This window comes from Microcaecilia unicolor, unplaced genomic scaffold (genome assembly GCF_901765095.1).
Source record: "Microcaecilia unicolor unplaced genomic scaffold, aMicUni1.1, whole genome shotgun sequence".
Lineage (NCBI taxonomy): Eukaryota > Metazoa > Chordata > Amphibia > Gymnophiona > Siphonopidae > Microcaecilia > Microcaecilia unicolor.
The window spans coordinates 563,462-582,847 of NW_021963690.1; the positions used below are offsets into that span (position 1 = coordinate 563,462).

General features: G+C 38.7%; 1 protein-coding gene across 1 annotated transcript in view; it reads left to right on the forward strand.

Annotated features, from left to right (window-relative positions):
• Positions 1 to 19,386, forward strand: part of LOC115459576 (alpha-1,3-mannosyl-glycoprotein 4-beta-N-acetylglucosaminyltransferase B-like) — a 317,839-nt gene that overhangs the window by 254,171 nt on the left and 44,282 nt on the right. The window contains exon 11 of the mRNA XM_030189387.1: positions 16,972 to 17,165. Within this exon, the coding sequence (XP_030045247.1) occupies positions 16,972 to 17,165 (194 nt within the window). The remainder of the gene's footprint in view (positions 1 to 16,971; positions 17,166 to 19,386) is intronic.

The following is a 19,386-nucleotide window of genomic DNA, read 5'->3' on the forward strand; positions in this document are numbered from 1 at the left end:
AGCAATTCTTAACCACGTGTGAAGTGAAGAATTATTTTGTAACAACTTAGTTCAGGAAAAGCCGCCAAAAATGACTGTGTACTTGTGATATATTATTGTCAGCATAAAAAGACCAAACATACATGCTTAAATAAACCCTCTCTTTGTCTTGTGGTATACAAAACTTGGCTGAATCAGAATTTAAAGGAAGGAGATAGATCTGAATTCTAGTCCACATTGTGTCAATCACTTTTTATAAAAGACTCTGCCGAAGTAAGCTCTACTAGAAAGTCTACTAAAAAGTCCACATTGTGTCAATCACTATTTAAAAAGATCGCTACTAAAAAGTATCCAACTTAAAAGTGATTCAGTGCACATTGTCAGTCATTGTTTGAAAGAAGGGGGTAGATCTAAATGCTAGTCCACATTGTGCCAATCGCTATTTTGAAAAACGCCGCCAAAGTGAGCTCTACTAAAAAAAAAGTCTTCCTTAAAAAGCGATACAGTCCATAATGTGTGAGTCACTGTTTAAAAAAAAAAAAAAAAAAAGACGCCAAAGTTAACTGCTGCTCTTCGTTGTATTGGTAAAATTAGGCAGCCTTATAAAATCTAACTTATGGCTCGCTTACAAAGGACCACCAAATTAAACCACTTACAGACACTGCTGTCATAATGACAATCTGTAAACAATGCAATACGCCATTAAAAAAAACATGAATATTGAGAACGATCCTTACATTTTTGGATAAAATAAATGATTTAACATACTTTTATGTGCAACCTCTGTCATAGATGGAAAAAGGATCACATATAATGAGTGCTTGCAGCAAGAAATTGAAATAATAAAACCATAGCAGGTTAAAAAACCAGCACAGGAGATTCAAAATGGCCGCTGACTAGTTCGGACGCTCAGCAAAGCTCCGAGAAGAAAAATGCCAAAGAAAAGGGGCCGCTTGTCCTCCGCTGCTGCCCCTCCACGGCAAAATCTTCCTTTTCAATCCACAATGATAAATTACCTTCGTGGAGCACAGATATCAGGAACATCGGGAGCAGGTCTGCTAGGTCGACCGGGTGGAAATGGTACCATTTCGGAGACCGTTGGACTGGAGCTATCGCTCAGCCCCGATGATAGGGCGCCTCCCCCGCAACCCTCGGGAGCGAGCACGTCGACGCCGGACCCCAGCAGGACGCCACCGAAGAGTGTAGTCGTCCACAGGGCCGAGGAGGAGAGTCGAACTGCGGACAGTGTGGACCTTTTTTGCGACCTAGGTGCCTCTCGAGGGGGAGATATGACATCTAATAATCAGCACCAGATGGAAGCTGTGACCGGAGATAAGGCACAACAGACCGCTGTTGTAGCTGCAGAGGTACAATTTCCTAAATTTCAGAAACCTACTGAAATTACATTAGAGACTCTATACACCTTGATTGTGGACTTAGGGAGTTCCTTAAGTCCACAAATTAAACAATTATCTCAAGAAATGTCTAAAATGGACCAAAAGGTTCAACAGACTGAACTCAAGGTAGAGACAATATCGAATCGGCAAGAAGAATTGGAAAAACAAGTGAAAGAGGTTCATTTAAACCAGGAGACTATGATTAAAGATTTAATTTCCTTGAGGAGACGAACTGAATTCTTGGAGAATGTAACCAGAAATAACAATATCCGCTTTTTAAATTTTCCTAAAAAAGTTGGAGTTTTACCAAGGGAAATGCTCAGAAAGTATATTACAGAGATACTTGGCGCTTCAGAGGAAATGGTTCCACCATTCACACAAATATATTATTTGCCCCTGAAACGCCAAGTGCCTCAAGAAAAGTCAGAATTAGATATTTCACTGATACTGGAATCCTCAGATACCGAACTAGTCCAAGCTTCTACTTTAATTGCCACAGTAGCCTTGTCGCCAGATAAAAACTGGCTGATGAGACTTTTCTTCCAAAATAAGGATAAGAGCTTCCTTGGTTTAAAAGTTAGTCTCTTCCCTGATGTGACTAAGGAGACTCAAAAACGTAGACAGAGATTTTTACTTATGAGGCCTGGTGTAATTCAGTTAGGAGGTACGTTTTTTCTAAAGTACCCGTGCAAATGCCTAGTTAAATATCAATCTAATAAATATGTGTTTTATGAGCCGGCACAGCTTTCTTCATTCCTAGCTGCAAAAGGACAAGGGAGTAATTAACTTAGAACCCTATATATTAAGAGAAGATATCTTTTATGAGCACCCGATAAAGGAAAGCTTCCTTAATTATTTTCTTTTGGAATCCATATTGTAATTTTTGAATCTCACAAATGTGGACTTTAATTAACATGCTGTAATTGTTTGAACATTAATTGGTTTCCTTATATAGTTGAACAGTGATGTTATTTACCTGACAAGTTTATTTTTGCTTGTTTTAATATATGTAAATTGTTAAATAAAGAATAAAAAAAAAAAAAAAAGAAATTGAAATAATAATAATTAAACTTACCCTTGCATAAATATTTGGAGCACAGACAGTCCCGTTGTGATAAAGTCAGTGAAACGAACAGTGATTACCTTGCCTAAACCACTATAAGTATAGGAAATCTTGATGACGTTATTACCTCTGTGTATGTGAGTTCAAGAAAGAGATAAATGAATCTTTATGCGGTGACTTACAAAATATGTCCATGATTAGGGAAGATCCATTTGTCATGTAATTATAAAGTGAATCATTGGTGATGCTGCTTAACTCAATATGCGTGTTGAAGCTTTTACCAACAATAGTGATAACTTATGCTCCTGCATTTGTGTAAATTGAATTATCATTTATGTACAAATAGCATTTACTATACATGCATTATGGGACAAGTGAATTATTGAAGAGTTCTAAGCATAATCCATGACTGATGAATTTGAAGCATAGCCAATGTCATTTTACTTACTATTTAGTAGCACAAAACATATGGTACTACTACTGTCCTAAATACAATCAAAATTCAAAACTATGCCATCTAGATATCAAAATACTCAACTAGTAAAATGAGATAATTAGATGTTTGGACAATTAATAAACTGAGGTAATTAGATGTTTAGACAATTCGTGATGTAAGAAGAAATGTACACCTACTAAAATATGCATGGCTGTGTTACAGTATTGTTGAAACATAGTGCTGAGCTGAGCCTATTTTTGCTTTATCCAAATTTATATTTACAAGAACATACTTGGAAACATATCTGTGTTGATGAACACGTGCATAAAACATAAAATATGCCACTACACAAATGGAGTAAAAACTAAAACATACATGTTTGTCAGAACTAAAATTGAAAAACGGATACACTATTAAAGATGAAAAATGGGTTATACATTGATAAACTAAATCACTTAATATTTGTCGGGCATCTTATGAGCACAGCTGTCTTAGCTGTACTCAATTATAAAAATGGGGTTACAACTTAATTCTAGTTAACCATGAGTTGAATAGAAGACACTGTTTTTCCTGCAGGTCTCAACAACGAAATAGATTTTAAGACAGATAAAATCTATTTCGTTGTTGAGACCTGCAGGAAAAACAGTGTCCATCTCAAAAATGCATCTTTGTTCTTTCTGTAGCAGTAATGATTCAACATCTCCATGCCAGGGAGTATTGACAACTTGGTAAATAATAAATCTGAGATTGGAAAAAGAGTGTGAGTTGTCCATACTCTGTTGAACAAGTGGGGCAGTGAGATTACTTCTTTGTATGTTGCTTCTATGTTCTATCATACGTGTTTTAATTTTCCTTATAGTCTTGCCCTTTTAAAGTAGTGAGCATTAAGAAATGATGATGTAAACAACTTGTTTTGTATTGCGGGCCATATGTTTCTTTAACAAATAAATCTTGCCAGTACGTTAATGTTGAAATTCCATGATGTCCAGTGATGAAGAACAAACTGAACAGCCACCGCATGGGTGATGGGCCATCTCTAAGTTCATCTGAACCATTGGATCTGGTAATGTTGATGGAGCAATTATTTCTTTAATATTTCTTCCATGGGTAAAAACCACAGTCACTTTCTTATTATGAAAACATCGGTGGCCTTCAAGAATATGCCAATTTTTATTTAATATCTTCTTAATGTCGCCGGAAAAATTCGAGAATCTCAAGCTTTATATGATAGGTGGATCCTTGTCAACACGTGGTTGAAGTAAGTCTTCTCTATCTACTGCCCTTGCTTTAAAGAAACCCTTCTTGGTACAGCTCAAAGGATAGCCTTGATCTTGAAACGTTTTGGTCAATAGCTTGGATTGTGATTTGAAATCTTCAAACTTTTATTGCAAAATCACCTTAAGCGTAAGAATTGAGAATAGGGGAGGTTTTCCTTGAGACCTCTATTGTGGAAATTGTTGAATTGTAGAAAATGATTCTTGTCGGTTTTTTATAAATAGAATATATAAATGGAATATATTCCTGATGTATTGCATGGTGAATCTGAAATTTGGATCCAATGTATTGAGCCAAACGTGGAAGTTGTGTAATTTCTCAACACTTACTCTCCAGAACATTAAGGTATCATCGATATAGCATTTCCATAGCCTCACTTCGTCCCTGAAGGGATGTAATTCTAAAAATTCTTTTTTGAAATCTACAACATAAAGAATTGCAATGACGGGAGCCATGGTCACTCCCATGGCAGTCTTTATTTGTTTATAATATTTTTCCTGAAAACAGAAGAAATTCTCCTTTAATGCCAGCATTACTAACTGGATGATTAAAAAAGTGGGTACTCTCAGTTCTGTTCTGTCATTCAGAATGTTGGTATGTATAGTAAGTACTTTGTCTTGAGGAATGTTGGTGTATAAACCTTCATTATCAAATGTCACCAAGATGATGCTTTCATTTTCTCCATCAAAATCATGTAGAAGTTGAATCACATGGGAGGCATCACGTACATATGACTTCACCTTTGGGACAAAAGGTCATAAAAGACATCCACAAATTTAGATAGTGGCTCCAGAAGTGATCCTATGACTGCAACAATGAGTTTTCAGGTGATGTTGTTAATGATTTATGTACCTTCGGCAACATGTAGATGGTTGGCATAATAGGATAACCAACCATTAGGAAATCCCTTTCCTTGTATGTTATAAAAAAACCCAGACGTAAATCCAAAATTGATCCAAAAATCAACTTCAGTGTTTAATTCATCAGTTGGATCCTTTTCTAAAAGTTGATAGAAGGAAGTGTCTGATAATTGGCGCTGAACCTCATTCACATAATCAATCATATTTTGGATGACAATACCACCTCCCTTGTCTGCTGGTTTTATGATGATGCTGTTATTTCTGAGGGTCGTTAATGCTTTCTTTTCAATTTTTGAGAGATTATGTTAAAGCCTTTTCTTTTTCTTCAATTCAATCAAGTCTCTTATCACATATTTTTGGAATTTATTTATTATTTATTTATTTGTTGCATTTGTATCCCACATTCCCCCACCTATTTGCAGGCTCAATGTGGCTTACATAGGTTTGTTAACATTTTCATTTCCGGATGTTAGATACAGTTAGCAATGTGTAGTGATAGGGAAGGGAAGATAGAAGAAGGAGATTAGGGTAGTTGTAGAGTTGCGCGTTTATAATTGAGTGGGTTGGTGAGGTACTTTGTAAGGCTATTGGTTTTCATTGTAGGCCTTGTTGAAGAAGAATGGCATGATAAGTGGATCAGTGGCCCCAGGTGGATTTCAGCATAACTTATTTTTTATGACACTCCGATCTTCGTATTTTGTTGACTGTTTTGAGAAAAAATGTATAATTTTCAATTTCCTTTCGAACCGAAAGGTCTGTAAAGGGTCATAGCAATCAGTGGATACACATTTCAGACCCTTGTGTAAAACATTCAGCTGGTCATCTGTCAAAGTGTAGTCTGATAGATTATCGGGATGTCAGTGATCTGTTTTCCCAACTCTGGAAATTGTTCATTCTCCATGGTCTGCGTCTCTCACTGCCTCTTCCTGTTCTCCGGAATTGGTCTGTTGGATAAAAATTCCTTCTGTTTGTCCTGGTTGGATTGTTGAGATTCCAAGTTCTGTCTAAAAATGATCATTTTTATTTATTACTTTTGTACCCCGCGCTTTCCCACACAATGCAGGCTCAATGTGGCTTACATAGTTTTCAGTTCTTTTATTGATAAGTGAGGAATCATGCCTAGGAGTCAAACAAGGTGATTTGAATAATTTGCGGAGTCATTTCTGATTCTCTTGTGAGATCTTTTTGAGATTACCTTGGAGAGCCTTTCTTCAACCTGTGTTTTAATACGGTTGGATGTTGATTCATCTCTGCAACTTAATTGTCGTCTACTTGGGGTTTTTTTTGCAGTTTTGGGGATTGCCCACGGATAAATGCTTCCTCTTTTATAGTGGTTTTTGTCATGTTTGAATTTCTCATATTTGTTACGCTTAATCTCTCTTCTTAGGTTATCTATCTTTGAAGAGAGATCATATGTGTCTTATAGTTTGTATCCTCCTTTTACAATCTGTCAGTTATTTCATTAATTTCTGTTTTCAGAGCGTCAACTTTTTCTTTAGTTGTTTCTATTAACAGGATCATTAGATTAAGTGAATGTTTATTCAAAACAGCACACCATTTGTCAAGAAAAGCTTTGTTGTCCCTGAACATCTGAGGTTCTTTCTGAATTCTCAAACCACGTGGTATGCGTTGCTCCCTACAGTATTGTATCAAAGTGGCATACTGTAATTCATATCTTATCAGTTCTTGTTTGCAGTTAATCATTTCATGCCATTTGTCAGAGTCTCTTTTAAAATATCGATTGACACAATGTGGACTTTTTAGTAGACTTTCTAGTAGAGCTTACTTGAGCAAAGTCTTTTATAAAAAGTGATTGACACAATGTGGATTAGCATTCAGATCTATCCCCTTCTTTTAAATTCTGATTCAGCTTTTACAAGCCAAGTTTTCGTATACCACAAGACAGAGGGTTTATTTCAGCATGTGCGTTTGGTCTTTTAATGCTGACAATAATACATCACAAGTACACAGTCATTTTTGGTAGCTTTTCCTGAACTAAGTTGTTACAAAATGATTCTTCACTTCACACGTGGTAAAGAATTGCTTAAGTATGCTTTATTTTTCTATCTTCAAAGGAGAAAGTCCCGTCACCGCACATTGCACTAATTAGATGTCAAAACACAGCTGGTGAGTTTTCTGATCAATTGCACAGTGCCCATCACTTTTACACATTTCTGAATTATTTATTTATATGGAAAATGCACTCAATTCACAATATTTAAACACGGCATTAACCTCAGTCAAATAAGACACCTATAGTCCTGATGAATGTTTATAAACTATTTGGAAGACAAGTGCACCCAAATTAGCAATATTTAAACCTTTTTATCTTTGGTCACTTTACCATAAGGCACTCTTATGCATTTTTTAAAGAATAACACATATGTACATATGCATGTCTACCCTTCTCATATATATATTTATTTATTTACTATGTTTAATTGGTATTGTTTATGTTTGATAGACTCCTGACGCAGGCACTGTGCGCCGAAACACAGCCCGTGTTGGGTCATTTATAGAAGATTGATGTTTGAGCTATACAATTAAAGGAACTGTGTCCCAATTTTGAAAGCTCTTGGTGCTTTTCTTGCTATTTAGACTTTGTTCTGTACTTTAAACCCTCGCTGTGCTGTTGAGTCTTGTAAGAATAATCTCTAGATGACCCACGCTGTTGGGCATGGTGGTGGTGAAATTGTTCATCCATACAACAATCATACCAAATCCTCAAGAACCATCCAATAGGTAAGGCCTTGCTTAGAGATCAAGGATGATGACTTAGAACTCATTAGTGTATTTCTATCAACTGACTTGTGTACCTTGTTTTGTCACCATTGTAGAACAGATAACCAAACAGCAGCAGTGATGCAAGGAAGGACTAACACAGCAAGAGTATATCAAAATGTCAACTTTAATGAAAACAGGACTCAATCTGGCCAAGTTTTGGAAAAAACTTCATCAGGGGGTCACATAGAGGGGCATAATCGAACGGAAACGCCTATCTCCATGGGCGTTTATCTCCGAGAACGGGTCCGTGAAGGGGCGGGCCGAACCGTATTTTCGAAAAAATGGACGTTTTTGAGCTGGGCGTTTGTTTTTTTTTTTTTAGCGATAATGGAAACTAAAAACGCCCAGCTCAAAAACGTCCTAATCCGAGCCATTTGGTCGTGGGAGGGGCCAGGATTCGTAGTACACTTGCCCCCCTGATATGCCAGGACACCAACTGGGCACCCTAGGTCAGTGTGGTGGACTTCAGAAATAGCTCCCACATGCATAGCTCCCTTACCACGGGTGCTGAGCTCCTAACCCCCCTCCCCCAAAACCCACTACCCACAAATGTACAACACTACCATAGCTCTTAGGGGTGAAGGGAGCACCTACATGTGGGTACAGTGGGTTTTGGAGGCCTCCCATTTATCAGCACAAGTGTTGCAGGTGGGGGGGGGGGGGGGGATGGGCCTGGGTCCACCTGGCTGAAGTGCACTGCGGTACCCACTAAAAATGCTCCAGGGACCTGCATACACGCAGGCCTCTAGGACTGGTTGCTGCTATATAACATTGGCACACCAGTTGACACCTGAAGACTAATCTCTCCAAAAACGTCCTTTATTGGAATAACCGCCTTTACTCACAGTTAACTGCAGATCAGAGGTTGTGCCCCACTGGCAACGAGTCTCCCTGGTACTGAGATTAGCAGTAGGTCAGAGCTGGCAGAATGCTGTACAATGCCCTCTTTCAGCCACATTCAGGGTAAGAACTAAGTTCTGTAACGTGGCTAACACAGGAAAGGGAACTAAAACTGGCTTACAACAATGGCCACTACCGCATGGACTACAATAGGAAACACAACAGGGCACACTCTGACCTAGTAGGCAGGGGGAAAAGCACCATGGGAGAAGAGCCTACCAAATACCAACATCATGAAGACTGTAACAGAAGGTAATGAAATCACGGAGCCCAATACCCTACACCCACCACAGTGCAATGCTGATGTGACCCTGTACTGCACCCGAGAGCCACATCTGACCCAGGGAAAGGCTGTGAGAGGATCGAACACATTCTGCTGTCATGGAGGTGGGTACGGCATTTGAGGCTGGCATACAGGCTGGAAAAAAAGTTTTTAAAGTGGGGGTTTTTTGGTGGGAGGGGGTTAGTGACCACTGGGGGAGTCCAGGGAGGACATCCCCGATTCCCTCCAGTGGTCATCTGGACAGTTGGAGCACTTTTTTGGGACTTGTTCGTGAAAAAAAAGGGTCCAAAAAAAGTGACCCAAAATTGCGGTCAAAACGCCTTTTTTTTCGATTATCAGCTAAAGATGCCCATCTCTCCCTCGGCTGATAACCACGCCCCAGTTCCGCCTCCACCACGCCTCCGACACGCCCCGTCAACTTTATTCATTTCCGCGACGGAGTGGAGTTGGAAACGCCCAAAATCGGCTTTCGATTATACCGATTTGGGCGCCTTTGCGAGACAAACGTCTATCTCTCGATTTAGGTCGCACTATAGGTGTTTTTCTCTTTCGAAAATAAGCTGGATAGGTTTCTACATTACATTCACAGATTCAAAGCATGTACTGCAATTACTGAATAGAAAAAGCTCTGGTTGTTTTCATTGACAGCAGTCTCACTATTAAGGTTATTCATGTTTTTGGCATAGTAAAAGCACAAAGTTTCTGTCCAGCCAATCCCGTTCAGTAAAGTATTTCATCACACAACCATGTCTTATCATTACTCCACATGTGTTAGGTATGCCCAGCACTTTTGTTTTAAAAATCTGGTTTCCATTCTTACAGCATGCTTATAAGTAGTTGAACCTTTTTCTGTAGTTGGTCACATTCTGTTCACTGCAACTTTGTATTCACGTTTATTTTGCAGCATACACATTTACAACCATTTGAGCACTTTCACACTATCAATATTCAAGACATTAAAATTTTTTTTTTAAATTTATAACCATTTAAATTTTTACAAGCGATTAAAACAACTTGCTGGAAATACAGAGAAAGTAATATGTAGGAATTATTTCAGTTAGGTAATTCTATTCTCTTCCTTAGACCACTAAATAGGGAGAGTGAAACAAGATAAGGAGATCGATTAAACAGTAAACAGAAAAAAACCCTTGGTATTAACTTGATTATCCCCAGATATTACTCGTCTAATTCATTATTCCACATTGATTCTTCAAGGCCAATACGGTGTATAGTCAAATCATTTCATTGAAAACATACTTACTGTCCAATATTAGTTAGAAATAATACATCTGATTACATTCTTTCTCTTTTAAAAACCAGAAGTTATTTAACAATACATATACTTTCGTCCCTAATTCAAATCCCACTGATTAAAGTAATCCCAGTTTTCACAGGCTTCACTCCTTTTAAAGTAATAATTTGAGGAAATATTTGTGAGGAAAACTTTAGGAGTCATACCTGGAACTCTGGGAAAAACAATAATCTCGATATTAATCTATAATAATATTCATTATTCAAAATTTCTGGTCTATTATCATTTTCAAAATCATAACCACTTCTTGCTCATGTAGAATCATTTGTTATATCAATTTTTTACTCTCAAAGGGTTCAGTTGAATTGTCTATGTAACTCTCTAATAAAATTATATCTGAAACAAAATTATTTACTGCCACCATTAGGTCCCGAAGCACCTTCCAGATAGTATTCAATGTAACCTCCACGGAAGCCAAAAACTCCAAGTTGATTTCTCATAGGTGTTTAGGAGTGGTTCTGCCGATTCGGGTTCTGCTGTAAACTATAGTACTGCCTGAAGCCAGATGTTATCTGAGAAGTTCAATGAATAAGTTAGGGGCATTCTTCAGAAGGTTACTTGGACAGGCATCAAGGATACAATGGGATGAGGAATACTTTGAAAGGAAGAATTTAACAGTTTCAGAAGAGGGTAACTGAAAAGAAGGCCAAAATCTGGCACCAGGGATACCAGCCCAGTGATCAGCCAGCAACACTGGAAGAGCAGCATTGTTGCCAGGGGGAGAACTGCCCTCCTAATAGTTGCTATTTTTAACTTAAAGTGGGAAGTCAGTTGTTGTGCTGTAGGCGTAATCACATTGGTAACTATGACCTCTTTTGATGGAAAAAACTCTTGTGCACCAACTGACAGATTTTGTAGATATTTAATTTAATGTCCCAATCTGTTCAGCGAAATACCTCATCTTAGCCTCCCGAATTTTATCTTTGTAATCCCTAACAGCTGTTCTCCAAAGCAGTCTGTTAATATCAGACCTATTTTTGCCCTACTACCTTTCAAGCTTTCTACAGTGTCTCTTGAGAGAAAGAGTTTGGTCAGACCAGGGAGACACTTTGTGAGTGAGTTGAGGCTTAATTTTAAGGGGGGGCTAAGACAATCCAGAATGTGTTCACAGAATTCATTCCACTGAACTGAAAAATCTGCAGTCATTGGCAATGGGGAGCAGTGGACTATTAAATACACTGGCCCAGAAAGCAACAATATCAATTTTGCTCCTGGACTTACAAAAAGGAGAAATGTTTCTATGTGGTATAGCTTTGCCAGATTGTCTCCAATAAAGAGTAAACTCAAGTTTTGCATGGTCAGACCAGGGTACATGTGACCAACCTGGGTTACCTAAATAGAAAATACCAACATTTTCCCCTCATACATTAGTAGGTCCAAAAGGTGACCTCCAATATGAGAAGGTGATGCAGTATGGGCAAACTGCCAAGAAGCCAGATAATCAAATAGGTTCCTTGTGCATAAATTACTGGTATTTTGTAAATGCAGATTGATAACACCCATCAACAGGACATTAGAAAATCTAGTACAGACATCAGAGACAAACTCTTTAAAACAACCTTCCACAGGCATGATAGAAAAATACTAAGCAAAGAGGAGCCAGTAAGCTATCATCAGCAATTCAGTGCAACTTTAAAAAAGGCCCTATAAATGATAGCAATACCCCTCTTTTACCACACCTTGACTGGTGAAGAATCTTGTAACCTGGAGGACTTAAGCCATTATCAGGAAGAGACTTCAACATCTGCTTCAGGAATCCCCTCCTTTTGATGATTTAGAGGAGCGTAAGACCCCTGAGCAGGGGTTTGGGCATGGCTGGTGGAATAAGAGAGCTGGACACAGGGTAGACTGCAAAAATAAGTGTTTTATTTACAAGAGTTTTCGGACTGTTCCTTCACAGGACCCGAGTTGTATTGTGAGTACTTGAGTAATTCAGAAAATAAAGTTTTATGCAGGCCTCTGGGAACAGGCCAAGCACAGCTATGGCTGCGGGAGCTGCCACTCCCCAAACACAGTTTTTACTCCTCAAAAAGTACAGGTCTGGCTCCAGCCAGATCTCAAAACAGCAAAACTTGAAGTGTTTATTTTAGTAATGGCAAAAAGCTTACCTCGGCCAGATTACAGCAGTTAATTTTAATTGGCACCAGAGTAGGCTGGGTGTCTGCTCCTTCCTTCCTGGGCTTCCTTAACCTTAGCTTGGCCCTGTCCTTTATACTCCCCGGAATGGACTCCGTCCCTTTTCATTTCCTCCTGGGGCGGGACTTACACTCTTAAGGTGGTTCCAACTATTAGGAGGACTGTTCTTAAGGGAGAGGGGCAGCATTGTATAGACTCCCTCATATACCCTCCCCCTCAGTTCAACCATACCCAGTTCAGCACCTGCCAATCAGAGTCCACCTATCATGACAAAATGCCTGCGTTAGCATGAGCTTGGCCCGCCTGATGCTTCACCTGAAAATTGAAGGCTTCTAAGCTGAGAAACCAGTGCAGTACCCGAGCGTTGGACTCTGTGCCGAGGCGTTTACTGCAGTGGTTGGTAGTCCATGACCAGCAGGAATCTGCAGCCTAGTAGATAATACTAGAAGGTTTCCAAGGCCCATTGACTGCAAGAGCCTTCTTCTCAATCACTGCATAGTTTTTCTCTCGTAGGAATAGCTTTTGGCTAATGTACGCCACTGGGTGGTCTTCTCCATTCACTTTCTGGGTTAGAACAGCTTGGAGCCCCACCTCCAACTCATCTGTCTGGACAATAAAGGGTTTGGTAGAGTCAGGGCTAACCAGCACTGGTTCTGAGCAAATAGCCCTCTTGAGAGTCTGGAAGGCCGCCTCCAGTTCCCTGATCCTTTTCAGGAATGTTTTTCTGTAGGAGTGTTTTTCTGTAGGAGTTGAGTTAGCGTTTCTGCTTTCTCAGCAAATCCAGGAATGAACTGGCGTTAATATACCACGATTCCGATGAAGGCTGATATCTGCCTCTTTGTCTGAGGGGTTGACTTCTGGGTGATTGCTTCCACTTTCTTTATCTGGAGTCTGGAGTCTCACCATTCCTCTTCCGACCGAATATTGCAAATATTGTACTTCTTGTCCCTCCAAGGAGCACTTTTTGGGGTTGGCTGTGAGCCCAGTGGTCTGTAAACTATTCAGTACTTCTTCTACTTGAATAAGATGGGACTTCCAATCTTTGCTATAGATGACAGTGTCATCTAAGTAGGCGGCCGCATAGCCCCCATGGGGTCAGAGTAGGCAGTTGACAAGGCATTGGAAGGTAGTTAGAGCTCCATAAAGGCCAAACGGAAGCACTGTGAACTGGAACAACCTTGGGGGTGTTGAAAAGGCTGTCTTCTCCTTGGCGGTTGGGGTAAGAGGTATCTGCTAATATCCCTTGGTCAGGTCTAGGGTTGAGATGAATCTGGCCCCTCCCAACCTTTTATAGTCATAAACTTAAATTAATTGGCTTATATTATTCATGTTACTTAATACTCATCTTAAAGTATAACACTTGATCTAGTTGGCTTAGGGGCACTCTTCTCTGACATGGCACGTGTTTCGCTGAATTGCTTTTTCAAGGAAGTCCCCTATAAATCAAAAGGTAACCAGTTAAAGACCTTATACTTATCCATTATTTAACTTTATAATGTTAAAGCTTTAAAAGTTACCTAATGTTAGCCATCGCTCATCCTGCCGACATTTGCCAAACGTGGTCAAGATGTCAGCAGCATGCTTCTAATTGCTTTAATGGAAAGAGCTGTACACCACCTTGGGTGACTCTCTTCATAAAGGCGGTTAATAAAGCCTAATAAATTAGTGACACCTGCAGACAAAAGGGCTATTGTTGTGGTGTATAGTTGAGTACAGTAGGTTTTTGGTGGGTTTTGGAGGCGTCACCGTACAATATAAGAGAGTAATGTGTACCTAGGACCTTTTATGTGAAGTCCATTGCAGTGCTTCCTAGGGTGCCCCACTGTGCTGCTAGAATGTCTTTGTGGCCAGTCTACTAAGAATGCTGCCTTCTCCCCCCATACATCCCAAGTTCTGTTTTTGTGCAGGATTTTATTTATTTTTTTAATGGTTCTAAAAGATAGACGCACTGAGCCCAAAAACATCTAGGAAATGGTCATTTTTGAAACAAAAAGTTGAAATGTGAATGTGGTCATATTCGCTACTGGACTTTTGGATGTTTTTCATAAATCGGATTTAGACATCCTATTAAAAATGCTCCTCCACATGGTTTATGTCCAAATTATTTAAAACATTTTTGTTATTGTTTATATCCCAAAAGAAATCTCTGTTCTACCCAAGAATTATGATTAGTTAAACCCTCTAATTATGTTTGTTGGTTGAAATTCACTGAACAATGGGCACAGATTGGCAAAGGGGTGAAATTTGGAATTCCCTTCCTATGTATTTGACAGAAATAACTAATTATGAAACATTTCAGTGACATCTGAAAACATGGCTCTAGGATTTGACTAAGGGATAAGCTAAATGACTACCTGGTTAGAAGGGATTCTTTGGATATCTATTGGGTTTTTTTTTTTTGCTTTTTGAGGCTGAAGCTACTAAAGAATAGTTTTTTCCTCCAAATATGTTTTGTTTTACCTGTATTTTACATGTATATGTTGTAACGTTATTAACTAATTTGTAGGAAGTTGTTCCTCCTTTCTTTATTTTTCATTTTGTAATTTGCTTAGAACTTATGGCCTGGCGGAATATAATGCAACAGAGAAGAGTGGCCTAGTGGTTAGGGTGGTGGACTTTGGTCCTGGGGAACTGAGGAACTGAGTTCGATTCCCAGCACAGGCAGGTCCTTGTGACTCTGGGCAAGTCACTTAACCCTCCATTGCCTGCCGCATTGAGCCTGCCATGAGTGGGAAAGCGCGGGGTACAAATGTAACAAAAATAAAAATAAATAATGAGAGGGAACCAAGTACAGAAAAAGACCAAGCAAAAAAAACAGCACAAAGGGCCTTTAAAAACAAAAGGGAACACAGTTCATTCATTAAAATATCCTTTAATAATAGGCTTTGATTGAAGAGAGACCCTCTTCAATCAAAGTCTATTGTTAAAGGATATTTTAATGAAAGAACTGTGTTCCCTTTTGTTTTTAAAGGCCCTTTGTGCTGTTTTGTTTTTTTTGCCTGGCGGAATATAAGTAATTACAATACCACACAAACAAACTCAATACCATAAACACCCAAACTACACACTCCCTGTCTCAGACAGCTTGAAAATTCTGGGAGTCACAATTGACCGAAATCTCACACTCGAAGACCATGCGAAAAATACAGCAAAGAAAATGTTTTACTCAATGTGGAAACTTAAAAGAATCAAACCTTTCTTCCCAAGGGAAGTATTCCGCAGCCTAGTACAATCAATGGTGCTAAGTCATCTAGACTATTGCAATGCCATCTATGCTGGATGCAAAGAACAAATTATCAAGAAGCTTCAAACCGCTCAAAACACAGCAGCCAGACTCATATATGGGAAAGCGAAATACGAAAGCGCCAAACCCCTAAGAGAAAAACTACACTTGCTCCCACTAAAAGAACGAATTGCGGTCAAAGTTTGCACCCTGGTCCACAAGATTGTCTACGGAGAAGCCCCGACATACATGTCAGACCTTATAGACTTGCCTATTAGGAACGCAAAAAGATCATCATGCACATTCCTCAATCTCCACTATCCTAGCTGCAAAGGGCTAAAATAAAAATCCATACACGCGACCAGCTTCTCATACATCTGCACGCAACTATGGAATGCATTGCCGAAAGCCATAAAAACAACGCAAGACCTAACCATCTTCAGAAGGCTACTGAAAACAGATCTATTTAGGAAGGCATACCATAAACCTCCATCTTAAATACTAAATAACAACATTATACACGATCTATACAAAACCAAACTTTATCGCATAACTGCTTAACCTCTCTACTATTAATGATCAAGCATTACCATATATATTATGCTCCATGTATGTTGCCATGTATGTACGCACCATGTATGTTACCATGTATTTATGCACCTTAATTCAATACCATTTGTAATTCTGTTACCCGGAAATGGCAACCGCCATTACAGCAAATGTAAGCCACATTGAGCCTGCAAATCAGTGGGAAAATGTGGGATAGAAATGCTACAAATAATAATAATAAGTGTTTTAAAATTAAATTAAAAATAGGCCATATGGCTGTAAAAATGCATGGATCCTTTTAGGTTGTATTCTTTATTTTGATAGTAAGAATATTTGAGAATTTGTGTAAAGTATGCATATGAAAATTTGCTGCTTACTTTAATCTGCTTTATTTTACAAGTATCTGGGAAAGGTTAAATAGAATGTGTACTTGTAAAATTGTCATATACATGTGCTGTTTTCATTTTCCACCCTGAACATGCCTCTACTACAAACTACTTTGGCTTAAAGTTTGCAGGCTATGGAAAACCACACATACTTTTAGGTGCCAGATGTCAGCACTTTTGAGAGAAACCATTTTATCAAAGAACATGTCTATCTGGGTTAATAACTTGGAATATTGTCTTGTAAAGTTTGCACATCCCTACACTTGATGAGCTACCTTTTTTGTGTACTCTCGTTTTTGTGTACCACTTGATACACCTTGTTGGGTTGATGTTGCCAGCCTCCTTGTTTTCTTAATGTTTTAATTCTCCCCTTTTTTGCTTGATACAGGATAAAGATTTTGGGAAACAAGTATTGCACAAATCACATCTCAATCCTCCAGCAACAGTAACTACAAGCCTCAAAGTGTATCAACAATATACTTTAGAGAAGGCATATAAAGGAATGGACTGTTTCTGGGCATTGTCACCTGTAGCTGGAGATTATATCTTATTTAGCTTTACCAAACCATTACAGATAGAAGGGTAAGTCCTGAGTAATGTGCAGCGCCTTGTATATGACAATTCTGAAAAAAAAAATTGTTACTTCAAGAATTGAAGGGCTCACATTCATTTTGGCATTGGGCCATTTTGGGAAAACATGTACATTAAGTGGGACAAAATGAGTGTGTGTAATTGGGGGGGGGGGGGGGTGGGGGTCACATGCATATGTTTGAAAATTAGATTATGTAAATTTGTATTTAGATTTTTTTTTTTAGTGTATCTGACATTACTTGTTAGTCCAGTTAATATATTTGGCACTCCGTCCTCCCCCACATTCTCCCAGAATCTTTTCCCCTCAGCTTCTTTTGCTTATTCTTTTCCCCCTCTTTCTTATACCCCACCCAACTCCCATTCCCCAGCATCTACCTCTCTCTCTTCCATCCCCGAGACTCAATGTAGCTAGTGCTGCTGCTTCTGCTGTTACTCCTCTGATAGCCACTGCTGATATTAAAGTGCTCCTGATCTTCATGCTGCTAATTGCATGCGCGTGGGTGCACACACACACACACACACACACGTCTGTGATCCTGACTTGCTGTTCTTGTGCCAGCGTTTAGTCTACCTGAATATATGTAAATAACTCCAGGGAGACACATCCTGTGTATTGAACTTGTGCACACAGGATCAGCACAAAGGGAAGTACCTCCTAAAAGCTCTGGTTGCAGGCACAAAGCAACTGCAAGGACAAGCACAGATATCTTTCACACATAAGAATATCCATACTGGGGCAGGCCAGAGGTCCATGTAGCCCAGTATCCTGCTTACAGCAGTGGCCAATCCAGATCCCAAATAATAGCAAGATTCCATTCTACCAATCTGGGGGATAGCAGTGACTTTCCCCATTTCTGTCTCAATAGCAGATTATGAACTTTTCCTCCAGGAACCTGGCCAAACCTTTTTTAAATCCAGACATGCTAGCCATTGCTACCACATCCTCTGGTAATGAGTTCCAAAACTTAACTATTCATTGAGTGAAAAAATATTTCCTCCTATTTGTTTTAAAAGTATTGCCATGTAACTTGAGTGTTCTCTAGTCTTTTGTACCTTTCAAAATCAATTCTTTGATTTATTTTTATTCTTTGAGGATAAGAAACAGTTTGAAAAACCTATCTTCTCTACTAATCAGAGCAAGGCAGAAAGGGAGAGAGAGATTTTTTTTATTTGCTTTTTTGGGGGGTCTGGGTACACTACTATATAGATTCACAGGACAAATTAAGCAATAAGCAGTAAAGTCTAGAGAACAAGTATATCAGGTAGCTAAACCTGTAGCCAGAAAGTTGAGAAATTAAGAACAAAATATGGGCCATTCCATGCCAAGTGGTCTAACCCTTCCCACCATCATGTCTCCAATTTTGTTCAAATTTTATCTGTTGCGCGAGGCAGGTGTTAAACGAAGTTTCCCAAAATTTGAGGTCTCTAACTGCAACAGTTGCAGATCTAGACCACCTTTTCTGAAAGGTTGTCAGTCCATGAGCGCGCGACATTTACCAAAATGCCATTTTTGAGGTCTAATAAAATCCAAACACATTTATAAGAATGGCTAAAAAATTCAAATCCTGTACAGTTTTTTTTTTTTTTTTTTTTATTCTTGTATTTATCAATTTTCAAAATTTACAAGCATTTACCTCTTGAATAGGAAAAAAACAGTTAAGAAAAATTCACATAATTTCATTTCCACAAAAGAAAAATTGTATAACTTGTATTAGACCACCAAATAAAGGGGGTTAGAGCTGTTCTATGCACAGGAGATTAGAATCATAGGAAATACATTTTTATCACCAGTTTAGCAGTATTAACCACTCACATTACCAGTCCCATTTATCCAAAGCTTAAGGCTGATCAAAAACTGCTTAGTCTCAACATGCATTATAACAATTTTTTCTGGGTAATAAATTGCTTTAAATGTTCAGGCAAAAGAAAAACATTTTTGACCCCTAATTAGGACAAAAGTCAATATGAATTCAGAGCAAAATATTGTAGTTAATCTGTGTGCTGTTCTTAAAGAGATTATAATATGCACTGATTTGGCCCTGGATAATACTGGTAGATTTATCCATGGTCAGACCCCTTGCTGTATAAATTGTTTCATAATTGTAACATGAGTAGGTTTTTGTGTACTAATTGACCGATTTTGCACTTTTCCCTCAGCCAAGAGTATTAAACACAAAAGATTAGACTCCATGAGATTAGCTAATGAAGCTGC